General features: G+C 45.8%; 1 protein-coding gene across 1 annotated transcript in view; it reads right to left on the bottom strand.

Moving 5' to 3' along the window:
• Positions 1-15,320, bottom strand: part of VWF (von Willebrand factor) — a gene marked incomplete at its 3' end in the record, with an annotated part of 203,024 nt that overhangs the window by 111,418 nt on the left and 76,286 nt on the right. The window contains exons 15-19 of the mRNA XM_015408541.1: positions 14,419-14,614; positions 12,528-12,743; positions 6,750-6,990; positions 3,720-3,814; positions 3,043-3,203 (exon numbers count right to left, since the gene is read on the bottom strand). Of these exons, the coding sequence (XP_015264027.1) occupies positions 3,043-3,203; positions 3,720-3,814; positions 6,750-6,990; positions 12,528-12,743; positions 14,419-14,614 (909 nt within the window). The remainder of the gene's footprint in view (positions 1-3,042; positions 3,204-3,719; positions 3,815-6,749; positions 6,991-12,527; positions 12,744-14,418; positions 14,615-15,320) is intronic.

Genomic DNA, 15,320 nt, shown 5'->3' with positions numbered 1-15,320 from the left:
GCCAATGTTGGATCAGGCCAAAGGCCCATCCAGTCCAACACTCTGTATCCCACAGTGGCCAGAAATACCAGTGCCATCAGGAGGTCCACCAGTGGGGCCAGGACATTAGAAGCCCTCCCACTGTTGACCCCCCCCCCAAGCACCAAGATGACAGAGCATCACTTGCCCCAGAGTCCCTATCTATACCTTGTGGCTAATAGCCACTGATGGACCTCTGCTCCATATGCTTATCTAATTCCCTTTTGAAGCCGTCCATGCTTGTAGCCGCCACCACTTCCTGTGGCAGTGAATTCCAAGTGTTAATCACTCTTTGGGTGAAGAAGTACTTCCTTTTATCCGTTCTAACCCGACCGCTCAGCAATTTCATGGAGTGCCCACGGGTTCTTGTATTGTGAGAAAGAGGGAGAAGTACCTCTTTCTCAACCTGCTCTTTCCCATGCATAATCTTATAAACCTCAATTATGTCACCCCTCAGTCGTCGTTTCTCCAAGCCAAAGAGCCCTAAGCGCTTTAACCTTTCCTCATAGGGAAAGTGTTCCAACCCCTTTATCATTCGAGTTGCCCTTTTCTGCACTTTTTCCAAAGCTATAATATCCTTTTTAAGGTGTGGTGACCAGAATTGCACACAGTATTCCAAATGAGGTCGCACCATTGATTTATATAGGGGCATTATGATATTGGCTGATCTGTTTTCAATACCCTTCCTAATAATCCCCAGCATAGCATTGGCCTTCTTTATTGCAGTCACACACTGTCTCGACATTTTCAGTGAGTTATCTACTACAACTCCAAGATCTCTCTCTTGATCAGTGTCTGCGTCAGACCCCATCAATGTGTATTTATATTTAGGATTTTTGGCTCCGATGTGCATCACCTTGCACTTGGCCACATTGAACCCCATTTGCCATGTTGACGCCCACTCGCCCATCTTTGACAGATCCCTTTGGAGTGCCTCACAATCCTCACTGGTTTTCACCACCCTGAACAACTTCGTATCATCCGCAAATTTAGCCACTTCACTGCTTACTCCCAACTCCAAATCATTAATGAACAAGTTAAAAAGCAGTGGATTATTTAGTGTGTGTGTGTGGCTGCAGCCTTGTAAGGCAGGTGGAGTTGAGAGAACTCTGACTGTCCCAAGGTCACCCAGCAGGCTTCATGTGGGCGAGTGGGGAACCAAACCCAGCTCTCCAGGCTAGATTCTGCCACCATTAACCACCACACCCTGCAGAAACACCATGCAGATTTTAAATTGTATTTGATGTTTTCCCCATGCGTGTATACGTGAGAGAGCTGTGTACATATGAACTATAGGAATGGGAGGTGGTGTAAGAGAAAGGAGAATTGCTTTTGAAACAGAATAAAAAAAGAAATCTGTGCATCTTTGCAGGTCTCCACTTGTTCCTCCTAAACAGCACATTACGATTTAGCGTGCCACAGCTGAAGCTACATTTGGGAAGTCTGAACAGTTTGGGCCTCTGATTCAAGCAACCCGATCACCCTGTGAACAACGCAGTCCAGAGTGATTGCATCATTGATTTAGGGAAACGGGGTGGGGTGGGGTGGGGTGAGGACTGAGATTTCACCTGTCTCAAAGTCACTAAGCACTCATAAAATCATTACCAAATACTTCAGTCACTACTGACATGTTCTTTGGGCCGTCTGACAACACAATTTAGATCATTCCAACACTGGATTTATATCGAACAGCTTACTGGTAAACAATTTCATGAAGGTAGAGAAATGTACACATGCACACCGCCCCAAATGCACACAAAAATATCCGACAAAAGGCAGGGCCTCAAAATACCCACCACACCTCCTGTAATGAGATCTCAGGGCCAATGCTGGAATGCTCAGGCTCCATTTCTCCCTTGCTTATCCTACTTCTTGAAGTTGAAAAAGGAATGTTCGGGGGGGGGCTGCACCCCCTTTCTTGCTGCAGAGGAGGGAATGTCCCTGGATCTTTAAAGTTTTATGTCTAGAGGGGAACTCTGGCAGGCACAGAGATCACAGATGCGGCACCCTCCCTGAACCCCCCCCCCCCCCCCCCATTTCACAGCTGTTCATTCTTCCTCTGCTTCTGGGCCCCCTAAAAGCTACCAGCAGAGCAAGGCAGTTTGCCTGTGTGAACTGCCCCTTTGCAAAGGAGAAGGCAAGAGGAGTTCTCACCGGCTGCTGAAAGAGTACACTTCCTTCTTTATTGAGCAACGCTGCCATCTAGTGCCAGAAGAGTCTTCCTGCTTCACCAAGCAAAAGGCATACCTCTTAAGTTACTGTAAGAACAGCAAAATACCCATCCTGAGAAGGGATGGGGTGTATGCAGGGAAGGGTTGCCAACCTCCAGATGGAGTCTGGTGTTCTCTTGAATTTACGTTGTCACCTCTGGACTACAGAGATCTGCTTCTCTTGGAAGAAACAGCAGCTTTGGAGGGAGAACACTATGACATCCTATCCCAGCTCAGCTCCCTCCCCTCCCCAAACTCTGCCTTCCCTGGCTCGGCTCCCAGTCATCAGGAATCTCCCAGCCCAAAGTTCATAGAAAAGAGGTGCAGAAGAGAGCAACGAGGATGATCAGGGGTTTGGAGACTGAGCCCTACGAGGAAAGGCTGAGGGCCTTGGGAATGTTTCGTTTGGAGAAGAGGAGAGTGTGGGGAGACACATGATTGCTCTCTTTAGTGTAGCCAGTTTGGTGTAGTGGTTAAGAGTGGCAGACTCTAAGCTGGGAGAACCGGGTTTGATTCCTCACTCCTCCACTCGCACCTGCTGGATGACCTTGGGCAAGCCATAGTTCTGATAAGAGCTGTTCTTGAAAAAAAGAGGCGTTTCTGTCAAGAGCTCTCTCAGCCCAACCTACCTCACAGGGTGTCTGTTGTGGGGAGGGGAAGGGAAAGGAGTTTGTAAGCCGCTCTGAGACTCCCTTGGGTAGTGAAAGGAGGGGTATAAATCCAATCTCTTCTCTTCTTATTATTATTTTTAGAAGAATTATGTTCCCCCTCATTTCCTCCAGTTCCTACATAGCATCATGCTCATTTTTCTTACCCATCCAATGGGACAAAGACAGCCAGACACGCATCCATGGCTAACACAGCCCAATTCATAGGTCTGGCAAGTCTTCATACATTCCACCCCTTCGGCTCTTGGATCATTTTCGGGACATACAAACATCGTCATTGGGCTTCTGCAGGTCACGCTTCGTTTTGCTTTAAGAAATAAAATATCTGTCATTCACATCCTTTCCAAAAAGTGAATCGCAATAATGGTGTTCTTTCTGAAGTGTGGTCAAAAATTATTCTTTCCAACACCAAGATTCTACAAGCATCTGTACCTTTGGATGAGACTAACAACTTTGTGCGTACTACAGGGATACTGTTGCATCACACAGTTAGACTCATGTGTACCCAGACCACTTGGCTCATGATATTCAGGACAAATGGAAGCCTGTTGACCCCTCCTAAACCACCCCATTTCCACAGTTTCCATTCTAAGTCTTGGGTACTTCATTCAAAGTTCAGTGCTTCATAGACCTTAAGTTTCCAAAACACTGATATACCAGCTGTTCTTCTGGTATTCAGATACATGCACCCTATTTTAAATCATAAGATCGCACATTTAATGGAATACAAACAGCATTCTTAATTTGGGCTTCTGAGAATCATAGTACGATGATTTCCCCAAAGGGATGTAACATTGACTTTGAAAGAAAAAAAATTACTAACCTCTGGCAGAAGGGTGTTGTTGAAAGACAACATCTGGCAGAAAGTACCCTGGAAGTCTATTTGAGCTGCAGTGCATGAAGCCATTTTCGCAATAACTAGAAATGAGAATGTGGAGAATTCTGTTTAAATAAGCCTTTAAATAAGTATCACCCATTCACACGATTATTTTTTTTGCCCTGACCTGGATAGCCCAGGCTAGCCCCATCCTGTCAGATCTCAGAAGCTAAGCAGGGTTGGCCTTGGCTCGTATTTGGAAGGATAACCTCCAAGGAATATCAGGGTCATGACACAGAGGCAGGCAATGGCAAACCACCTCTGAAATCTCTCTTGCCTAAAAAAAAAAAGTCTAGCTCACCACCTTGTGGTTCATAATGCTAAAGAGCTAGAACTTCTGGCTGCCAGACAATCTTAGGAGCTCCTGGCTATTCTACCACAGTGCCATACAATAATCAGCAACCAGGAGCCATTCCTATATGTGAAAAAGGACACTGGGAAGATGACCTGATGAACAGTTCAATATCTGTCTTCCTGTGTACAATAAAAATGCCTCTTTCACATGAAACGGTCTTATACTGAATCGGACCATGGGTCTATCGAAGTTAACCTTGTCTAATGTGACTGGGCAGCAGCTCTCCAGGGTCTCAGGCAGAGCCTTTTGCATCACTGTACTATCTTATCCTTCTGAATGGAGGTGCCAGGCATTGAACTTGGGACCTTATGCATGGTGTGTAAAGCGAGTGCCCTGAACCATGGCCAGTCCCACTAGGGTTGCCATTCCCCCAGTGGGGCCAGGGGATCCCCCGATTTTGGGGCCCCAATCTGCCGTGACCCAACTGGCACCGGCACAATGACATCACCCTGGATTGATGTCATTGCGTTTCCAACATTGGAGCCGATGCTCTAGGTTTCGGGCAAAACTCTATGGTTTCGGGGGCCAAGAAATCATAGAGTTTTGCCAAAAACCTAGAGTGTCACCCCCAACGTCAGAAATTCGATGACATCACTCCCAAGTGATGTCATTGCGGCACGTGTGGTTCATATACCTGCCAGAAGAGCTCCAGCAAGGATCGGGAGTCCCCCGCCGACAGCCAGGTAGGATCTGGTAACCCCAAGTCCCACCAAGGAAAGTAAAGCACATCCTTTGCATCGAGAAGGCTCAGTTTCAATCCCTAATTTGGAATGAGCTCAGAAATGAACGCTAGAGATCTTGGGAAACCACTTGAAGTCAGAACAGATACCACCAGATCCACAAGATCCATGGCCTTGACTCAAGACAGCCAGGCCACAGACCTATGCAAGAGCACTATGACTCTAGCCATCTTGTTTTCAATCTCTTTCTTTAATACAGTTATTAAGCTAAATATCTTTTAAAAAACCAGCGCTGGTTTGCTACCTTTCACCCCCCTGGAAATGTTGGAATATACAGGGCCTGCTGTGTGCATGAAGCAAGAAGAGTAAGAAGAATATCCTATAGGGGGCATTGGAGGAGTTAAGTAGTTAGCATAGTCAGATTAGGGGCTTCCAGGTATTTTTCAAATGATCCACTCCTGTCTCCTGATTGGCTCTTCTGGAGACTTCCTGCTCCTGCAGAGCTTCCCTTCTGGTTCTTGTTTCTCTCACAGCAGTTAGGACAGACAGTTAAGGTTCTCTTTCTTCTATTTAACATTTTGTCCTTCTTTAATAAACCTACTTATTTTTCTCTAAACAGTCAGTGCTCCACTTCTTTTCCATATTTAAACTCCGCCAACAAGAAGGGAGGCCACTTTTAGCAACAAGTGGCATATTTCACTTAGGAGATGGATGGCTTTGCATTTGAAGAGTCCAGTAACACCTTAAAGACTAACAAGATTTCCAGGGCAGAAGCCTTTGAGAGTCAAAGCTACCTCAGCCAGTTACTACCAGATGAAGGGAGCTTTGACTCTTGAAACTTTATGCCCTAAAAATCTTGTTGATCTTTAATACTGGACTTGAATGTTACTCTTCTCCTGCAGACCAATACAGCCATCCATCTGAAACAATTCAGAAGAAGAAAAAGAGGAGGAGGAGAGGAGGAGGAGGAGACTGGATTTATACCTCGCCTTTCACTACCTGCAGGAGTCTCAGAGCAGCTTACAATCTCCTTGCCCTTCCCCTCCCCACAGCAGACACCCTGTGAGGTAGGTGGGGCTGAGAGAGCTCTTCCAAGAACTGCTTGTGAGTGAACAGCTCTGAGAGAACTGTGACTCACCCAAGGTCACGCCAGCAGCTGCATGTGGAGGAGTGGGGAATCATACCCGGTTCTCCTAGATTAGAGTCCACGCTCCTAACCACTACTCCAAACTGGCTCTGAGTTATTTAAGAACTCTCAGGTATGTGCCATTTTGAGATCTGGCATCTTGCCAAGATTATAATTTGTCTGTTAGCCCTAGCATCTCTTACCACCTGTCTTTGTCTTTGTTCTTCACATGCCTTCCCTTAAAATATTGGTTCCAAAGTGGGTAATTGCCCTACATTTTCCACAGTGAAAACCAACACAAGGAAGTAGCTCAATTACTATGCAATCTTCCCTGTCTCCCTTTAGCAATCAAAGACACACACCCTAGCTAGTTTTCTGTTTCTGACGCATATAAAGACATGCTTATTGTCTTTTTTTTTAGCAATGTGCTTTTCACTCATTTCTCTTTTCACTCATTTTTCATCACATTTCATCACATCCCATACTCCTTCTTGTTTTACCTTGTTTGTGCAAGAATTCAACTCTTTTAAAAAGATACCATCTTGCCTTTTATCTGCCATAGCTTAAACAGCCAAGAAATGAAACCTACAGCAAGTCTATGACCTGGACATGGTCTAGAGTGGTGAACATTCTTGTTGAGGAACATTTCCCTCCATCCGTACTTTAGTTAGAATGATGTGAATATATCATGTGGATATGACAATACATGGAGGACATTTTCTTACAAAGAGGAGTATGCACAAGGTCGTTTTTGGTTTTGGTCCCTTTTCTGCATAATATGATTGTATAAAATCAGACCTGCATCCTACACTCACCACATGGTGTGATGATCAGAGAAGACATCATCCGGTTGGAATATCTCACCATCATAGTAACAAGAGCACTGAGACTTTGGCACACAGTCTCCCTGCTGATCCAGGTATAATCCGGCAGGGCAATAACAGCCTTCCATACAAAATTCATCACAATCTGTATCTGGGTAGGATAGGGACCGACAAGTTTGGTTACACGGACTTCCACATTGCTGGTAAACCTGACCTTCTGGACAACTTAAAGCTGTAAAACAAACAAACAAAACCATATAGGAATGAATGGTAGGTCACAGAGGCTGCAATTTAAAGAACACTTTCCTAGGAGAGCTCGATTCAAGTCCAGTAGCACCTTAGAGAGCAGCAGGATTTCCCCCAGAAAGTCTGTTGGTCTCTAAGATGCTTCTGGGACTCGAATCTAGCTGTTCTACCGGCACAGCTACCCCCAAAACCTATTTTCCTAGCCGCAAGCTCCATTGAACAAAACAGGAGTTATCATAAGTATGTGTATGCATTTGTGAGTGTGTGTGTGGGATTTGTGTGCTTGCCTTGAAGTCATGGTTGACTCCTGGTGACTCCTACTGGGGGTTTGGACATTTTTCAGAGAGGCAGCTTCACCTGCCTCTGCATTCCACCTCTGGTATTCCTTGGAGGTAGCCCTTCCAAGTACTTGCCAGAGTCAGCCCTGCTTAGCTTCTGAGATCTGATGAGATCAGGCTTCCTGGGCTATCCAGGTCAGGGCTACAGGACTTATCTTTGAGTAGAGTAGCTTAGAACTACTCACTCATAGGACTTAAATACTTATCTAAAAAAATTCAAAGTAACCTCTCCTTCTTTTGAAGGAGTTGCAGCTCACCAACAGAAGGTCACAGACACTATCCAATAGATGCCCACAACAATCACCCAACCCTATTCCCCAACGGACATCCAAGTCCAGGGCAGAAGTTGGGGAACACATTTTTCAAGTGACCAGACACTGTCGTTTGAGAGGCTGGAAAACGAAATGCTACGTTGAGGAAGCGAATCTCGTGACAGCCGTTTTCCAGCAGTGCCTTCACACCTCAAGAAGCACAGCAACAGGGCTCCTTCCACATTGTGTGTAAAATGTTATGCAGCTCTGAGTCACCTAGGAGGGGTCCATAATACAGCCCCCTCCTGTAGGTACTTTATTTATTTATTTATTTATGCGATTTCTACCCTGCCCTCCCTGCACGGGCTCTTCTGGATACTGGAGCCATACAGTCACAGAATCATAGAATCATCATGTTGGAAGGAACCTCCAGGGTCATCTAGTTCAACCCCCTGCGTAATGCAGGAAATTCACAAATACCCTCCCAAACCCCCAGTGACCCCTGCTCCATGCCCAGAAGATGACAAAAAACCTCCAGGATCTCCAGCCAAACTGGCCTGGAGGAAAATTGCTTCCTGACCCCAAAGCGGTGATCAGCATATCCCTGGGCTTGTAAGAAAGGGCCACGGCTTTACAGTGTTCCCTCTGAGTGTGCCTCCGGCTCACACGTTTTTGTCTTAGCTCAGGAAGGATGGCTCCAGAGCAAACTAATGTATGCAGTAGCCAAATCGCTCGCTCACAACTTTAATGCCAGTAGCTCACAAAGTTGAATTTTTGCTCACAAGACTCCGCAGTAGGGTTGCCAAGTGCTTACCTGTTCTGGAGCGGGGGAGTCCAGCCTTGCTCCAGGAGTCTTCTCGTGTGCGCCGCAAGCACGTCACACGGAAGTGAGGCAAGCATGTTGGGGATGTTGGGGGCGGGGCCAGAATCATCCGAGGGAAAACCATAGAGTTTTTCCTCGGATGATTGTGGCCCCGTCCCCGACATGCTTGCGTCACTTCTGTGTGACGTGCTTTGGGGGTGGGGTTCCCCCCGGGGGCCCAATCCGACTGTGGCGGGGAACGGGCCTCCCGGGTGGGGGTTTCTCCGCCCCCCGGGGGGACTTGGCATCCCTACTCCGCAGCTTAGAGGGAACATTGGCCATGAGAACTAAGCACACTGATGCAACCCTTCCTGTCCTCCCTCACACAATCTGCCTAAGTCCACAAAATCAGCACTGCTGTCAGATGGCCATCTAGCCTCTGTTTAAAAACCTCCAAAGAAGGAGGAGGAAGAGAGATGTACCTTATAGACCCTGCTGATAAAGGGCTTCTGGAACTACCTTCATGGCACAGGAAACATAGCCATGCTGGAATCCAGACTGCAGTTAACAGCAGTGACCCTGAGTGGTGACTATGGTTATTTCTGGCCAGCATAACTTGTAACTCAGAAGAGAACTCCCTCCATTTTTGAAGCTCTCGGTGAACAATTAAAAAACAAAGGGGCCCCTGCTGGCCAGTATGCTTCTTGGTAGGTTAGAAATCATTATACTCTGATTTACTGTATGCAGAACAACAACTCATAACTGGAAACAGGAGTAGACAAAAGCGCATCAATTCCAAACTGCTGTTCTATAAAACGTTTGGATTTTTTGCACCCATATTGAACACAAGGTGGCAGTAACAACAACTGCATCTCTCTTGCTTCCATAAGATAAGCAGAAACTGAACACCAAAACTATCCCTTTTGGGGGACATGCACGATCTAACATTAAATAGTGGCCTCAGTGGGGCAGGAAGAGGGGTGTGTGATTTGGTGCTGTGGCAGAAGGAATCAACACCCCTCCAACACAACCTGTTAGACATAACATAACATATACACATACCAAGCTAACACTAGCTGTGAAAGAGAAAGGTGGCAGGGAAAACAGGGACCCCCCATCTTCATCCCCATCACAAAGTCTCTCTCTCACACACACACACAAACGAATGAAGAAAATACAAGGGGATCCTGTCACAGATCACCCACGTAGCTTCCAGGCTTTATTAGCTAACAAATTGTGGGGGGGGGGGGGTTGTTCAGATAGGATTTCCAGAACTATGTAAAACACTGGATGGCAATTTTTTAAATGATGTAATAGAATAACAACATCTTTTGAATTTCCAGCTCTGTGAGGCTTGGGATTCAATTCTGGCCTGCACAGTTGTTGCTTTTAAGTGTTTTAGAACAGTAAAGGTTGTAGTTTTTACTTATTGCTATAAACTGAATTACAGGCACATATGTAAATGTAATCCAACTCAGAACTAAAGCTTGCTAAAGTTATCAAAATAAAGAATAGCACACAGAACTGTTGTACTAGAAAGGCTGGGGGTGGGTTGTCTCCCTATCTCCTAACCCTGGCTTCTGTGCATTGACAATTGGGCCCAGGAAACGAACATATCCTTGTCTTTCCCCATCTTTTTTCATTAGACTTACAACGTATTTCAAAGGTCAATGTGTGCATTCATTTTCACCTTCATTACATGCATTTCACACATACAGTTAGTTAGTTATTCATTTCCCTGTGCTTTTCCCACTTACTTTCTATGCAGTTTGGTCTATAGTCAGGTTTAATAATGCATGCACTATTAAATATTTGAAAGGGTGTGTCAAACTCGACGCCTGATTGAAGTGTGAATGTGTGAGAGTGGGAATGGCTTTATTGCAGGGCACTGCATCTCATGTAACGTTCTGAAGATACCTCCCTTTCCCAGGGATGTCGGCCAGATGCCCTTGGTCTGTGTCTGTGCTTAAGGCCTTAGCTTACATAACAAATGGGTGATTTACAGGTGGGGGGTTGGAAACAGGCTGGTTAGGCAGGAATGAATGGGCTGTGTGATTGAAGGAGACTATGTTTGAACCATGTATAATTGGGGGGTTTCACGCCAGAACCTCAGTTCTGACTCAACAACATTCTTAGCTTGGAACATCTTTATTCTCCAAAAAAAAAGATCACCTTCAGTGAATGTTGTTTAGAGTAGCTTTGTCCAAGAGTCTGACCAGGTGTATCTTTGTTTGATTTATGCCTTTTGTAATGTACATTTATCAACAAGTGTTCTCGTTGAAGTTCACACAGTGGCAACAGTCTGTATGAATACTGCAATATAGTTCCTTCCTTGTGCATCATGTGTGTGTCTTGTCCTGCTCAACAAAAGTGAATAACTCTGGCCTACGTTGTATGTGCATTGAATGGATGCATTGCTACCAGTGTATATTTGGCAAACTGCATATACAGAGTTGTACACCTTTTGGAAAATTAATTTTGTAAGGCTTTGTGAGGCTTCAGATCTCCACAAAAACATGTTTTGCTCCCAGTTGACAGAGGAACAAGGCAAAACAAACATCTGAAGCACAAGTCTGCCATATGATCTTCATCTTTACATGGACCAAAACGTTCATGGGTTGTGCAGCAAAGAGTGCTAGTAGGGATGTCAGGTCCCCTGGGAGGGCGGAGATTCCCCCGCTAAAAGGGTCCCCAATCTGCCAGTCTGGAAAAAGCCAGCAGGGGGAACCCCGCCCCCAAAGGGCCCGGTTCAGGCCGACGTGCCCAGCGCCGGCTGACGCTCTAGCAATCAGCCTGAAAACTCTATGGTACCATAAAGTTTCCAGTCTGATTGCTAGAGCGTCAGTCAGCAATGTGTCCAACGTGATAACGTCACTTCTGGGTTATGTCATCGCGGCGCATGCGCAAAACTCCAGGCCAGGGACCAACTCTCCCCCGCTATTACCGGTAAGTGACTTGGCAACCCTAAGTGCCGGAGTGAAGACACTGGTAATTCATAGAATCATAGAATATTAGAGTTGGAAGGGACCTTGCAGGTCATCTAGCCCTACAACATACCCAAAAGATGGTTGTCCAGATTCATATTCATTGGCCATGGAAGAAGAAAGCCACTGGAGATTTGATACAAATGGTCCATCAGTGATTATTATGCAAAACTGCCAGCTCTAATCTCAGTCCGTAAAGAGCAGGGATTCTTCTTTGTGTAACGTGAGATATCTGAAGCATCGGGATTATTTAATAAGGTTTTTGATGGATCTCCAGTAGGAGAAAATCGGCCCCAGCTGGAGGCATAAAGTGCTCTTTAATGGACAAGAGTAAGAGGGAAGCAGCAGCATAGCATTAAAGATTAATTGGGAAAATTGACTGTGTACAATTACAGCAAGAACAATGAGTTCATTACAGCGGTCCTCCTCACCCTCAGTCTCCAAGAACGCGTAATTTCTAAAGAGGATTTTTACCCCCCTTTATTGACCTGCAATTTCACTCCCTAAGCATTTTATATAAAAGTACAAAGCCTTGTTGCGGTTTAATGCACCCCATTCTCTCAGTAAGCATCTGTCTTGCAAATCAGACAGTGGCTGCAAATCACTCCTTCTAACCAATACAGAAATCATAAAAGGGTGATCCGCTAACCTCTCACTTCCTATCGAGTGTGGGATGACTTTGGCCTTTTCTTCCCCACCCCATCACGGTGAGTCAACCCCGCGGCTTGCCCACCCTTGTCACTAGGGCTGTTCTGATCAGGAAGCAACGAAGAGACGCAAGACTAAGCTTCCATCAGGTCCCCAAGACTGGCTGGAGCCCCAAGAACTGGCGTGGCAGAGTGCTTCAAATGAACCCTCCCACTCTGCCATGGAAGTTGACAGGGTGAGCTTCATCCAGTCGCACACTTTCAACCTAACCCACCTGACAAGCTGGTGGTTGTGAGAGCAGAGTGAAAAACGGGGAGAACAATACAAATAAAAGAAGCTGCCCTTCTACTAAATCAGACCATCAGTCCATCAAGGTTGGTCTTGTATCCTCAGACTGGCAGCGGCTCTCCAGGACAGCAGGACAGGCACGTTCAGGCACAAATTCAACCCTGTAAGATCAAGATGTGTCCCAGCAACACCTTTAGGCTGTGCTTACATACCACAAAAGTCCGGCTGCCTCCAGTCAATGAGGACCCCTTTGCGGGCACACGCCACGGCGTAGGCTGAGAGAGCGGCACACAGGCAGTCTTTTCCATCGGAACAGGAGCAGACATCATAGCGACAATTCTTGAAATATGGAGAAGGGCTGACTTCATGGTGGCAAGGCTCAAACAGTGGCAAAACCAAGATGGAGCATGAACTGTCAGCAAACTTGGCTGGAAGAAAATTAGTTTTCAAAGTAATGTCATTGGTACTGCACCAGCCGTCATAGGAACAGACTAAATTGATCAAAAAGACACCTATGAAGCTGCCTTATACTGAATTGAACCATTGGTCTATCAGGATCAGTACTGTCAACTCAGACTCAAAAATCCTAACTTTAAATAGATGTTGATGGGGTCCAAACTGGTGGTAACTGACCAGGAGAGAGATCTTTGAGACATGGTAGATAACTCACTTAAAATGTTGGCTCAGTTTGTGACTGCAATAAAAGGGCAAACGCTATGCTGGGGACTATTAGGAAAGGGACTGAAAACAAATCAGCCTGTATCATAATGCCCCTATATAAATCTATGGTGTGGCCTCATTTGGAATATAGTTTACAGTTCTGGTCAGCGCACCTCAAAAAAGATATTATAGAATTGGGAAAAGGTACAGAAAAGGGCAACTAAGACAATTAAGGGGGATGGAACATCTTCCCTATAAAGAAAGGTTAAAGAGGTTAGGGCTCTTTAGCTTGGAGAAACAAGGATTAAGGGGTGACATGACAGAGGTTTATAAAATTATGCAAGGGATAGAGAAGGTACAGAAATACGTAGTTTTCTGCCTTTCTCACAATATAAGGACTCATGGGCACTCAATGAAATTAATGAACAACCAAAAAAAGACATGCACAAAAAAACCCCTTGCAGGCTGGGGTTGTAGTAAGGAGGGGAATGGGAGAGATGGAGTGGAAGGCCTGGGTGGATCAAACCCAGCATCTCTCAAAAGCCTCCAATTTGCATTATGCAGATACTGCTACTGAGCTATCTTCCAGGGTTGTCATCATGTGACCAAAAGGCAGGCTTTTCAAGTTTCTAGCTCCAGATCATGCTTTCCTTGTGGACTCCTCCGCTCATTTGTACTACTCTATGTTGCAAAGAACTCTCTGGAAGAATTCCGAGATTCGTTTACAGTTCACCAGGCAGGTTTGTAGGGCCCTAGAACTGCCCAGCAACAGTCACACCCAGAAGAGTATCCATACTTCTCTGCAAGTCTGCATTGCAGGGGAAAACAGCAGTGATGGTGAGCAAATTTATTTCCGCAGATAACTTTGTCTGCTTCTGTTCTCACATTGAAGAATCCCTAGTAAGTTTGCCCAGATCCCCTGGGGGGAGGGAACAACTTTGGAAACCACCATTATTGGAGGCAGCAGGGGCACAGAGACAACAGATCACTTCATCATTGCCACGATGTAGGCTGGGACATAAATGGTTTGGGGTTGGATCCTGCAAATTCATTCCACTAGAGGACATGCTTTCCTCCAGTGGAAGAAGTCAACCCTTGATACCAGACTTGCACTAGGGGAAGGCTCCTTCTGCCAGAGGAAAGGAACCCCGCTAGCAGAATGGATCTGTGGGATTCAACCCTCGGTGTTCAAATGGGCTGAACACCAAAGTTAACAAAGTAAGAACACAAGGTCGGGGGGTGGGGGGGTGTACTCTGATCATTGAGAGATGTTAATGCACATTGAGAACCATACCACTCTTGCTTTATGTAGCACTTAGAGGATGCACAATGCTTTGTAATACAAGTCAGAGTCAAAGTCAATAACAGGGATTATTTGATTAGTATCATTATACTGAAGGAAGATAAATGTGCTGCTTTCATCACAGCCTCGAGTGCCAGTACCTAAGCGAGGGGTGAGACTGCAAGAATCGCTCTCTTGTTTCTGCACGTCTTGACAATCTCCCTTGAGCTTCCAGGAATTTCCAAAATCTTCCACAAGAGTTTCCGCGAGGCCAGAAGGCGTGAGAAAGTCATCCCCTTGATTGCCATTGTAATTTCCACACAGGCCACAGGTTCGCTCTGTGTACTCTGAGGATAACTGACGAGGCAGGAAAGTTAACGTCAATGTTTTGCAATATTTGCCAGCGGCAGCAATATTTTGCATCTTTTCAGATTGTACATTACTCTTTGGGAGATGAGGCTGACCAAAAGGGTACGCCATATTCCTAATGTACCCAGACTACCAATTTAAATAAAATCACCTCGTCACCTTTGGAGACCCCACATCTGTGTCTCTATAGTTATGAGCAGACGGCATTTCTAGAAATGCAACCTCACTGTCTGCCTACCAGTCTCCCCTGCTCCTTCTTCTCTTCTTTGCAGATGGGAAATTTAGGATTGGATCCAGGCTATATTTTCCAATAGCAGAGCAGAACCTTCCGGGCCCCTGCCCCTGCACTTCAGCCCACCCTACAATATGCTGCTCCTGAAGGATAAGGGACCCTGAGGAGTGACGTGGAGGGGGTGTGCAGCTGGAAGGGGGAACTGGTGCAGATTGCCAATTTAGTCTGGATCCAACCCACAGAGTACCCTACTACACAGAGTTACACCTTTCTAAGCCCACTGGCTTCAATGGAGAGAGACAGAGTTTCTGGAACAGAGAGGAAGTCCTCACCATTCCCCAAAGAATCCCCGGTATGCCTGACTAGTGGAAGAAGAAGAAGAAGAAGAAGAAGAAGAAGAAGAAGAAGAAGAAGAAGAAGAAGAAGAAGAAGAAGAAGAAGAAGAAGAAGAAGAAGAAGAAG

The sequence above is a fragment of the Gekko japonicus genome, unplaced genomic scaffold, assembly GCF_001447785.1.
Source record: "Gekko japonicus isolate JY-2015 unplaced genomic scaffold, Gekko_japonicus_V1.1 scaffold1193, whole genome shotgun sequence".
Classification (NCBI taxonomy): Eukaryota; Metazoa; Chordata; class Lepidosauria; order Squamata; family Gekkonidae; genus Gekko; species Gekko japonicus.
Note: the sequence above shows the minus strand (reverse complement) of the source record. Positions and strands in the feature narration are given on the sequence as shown.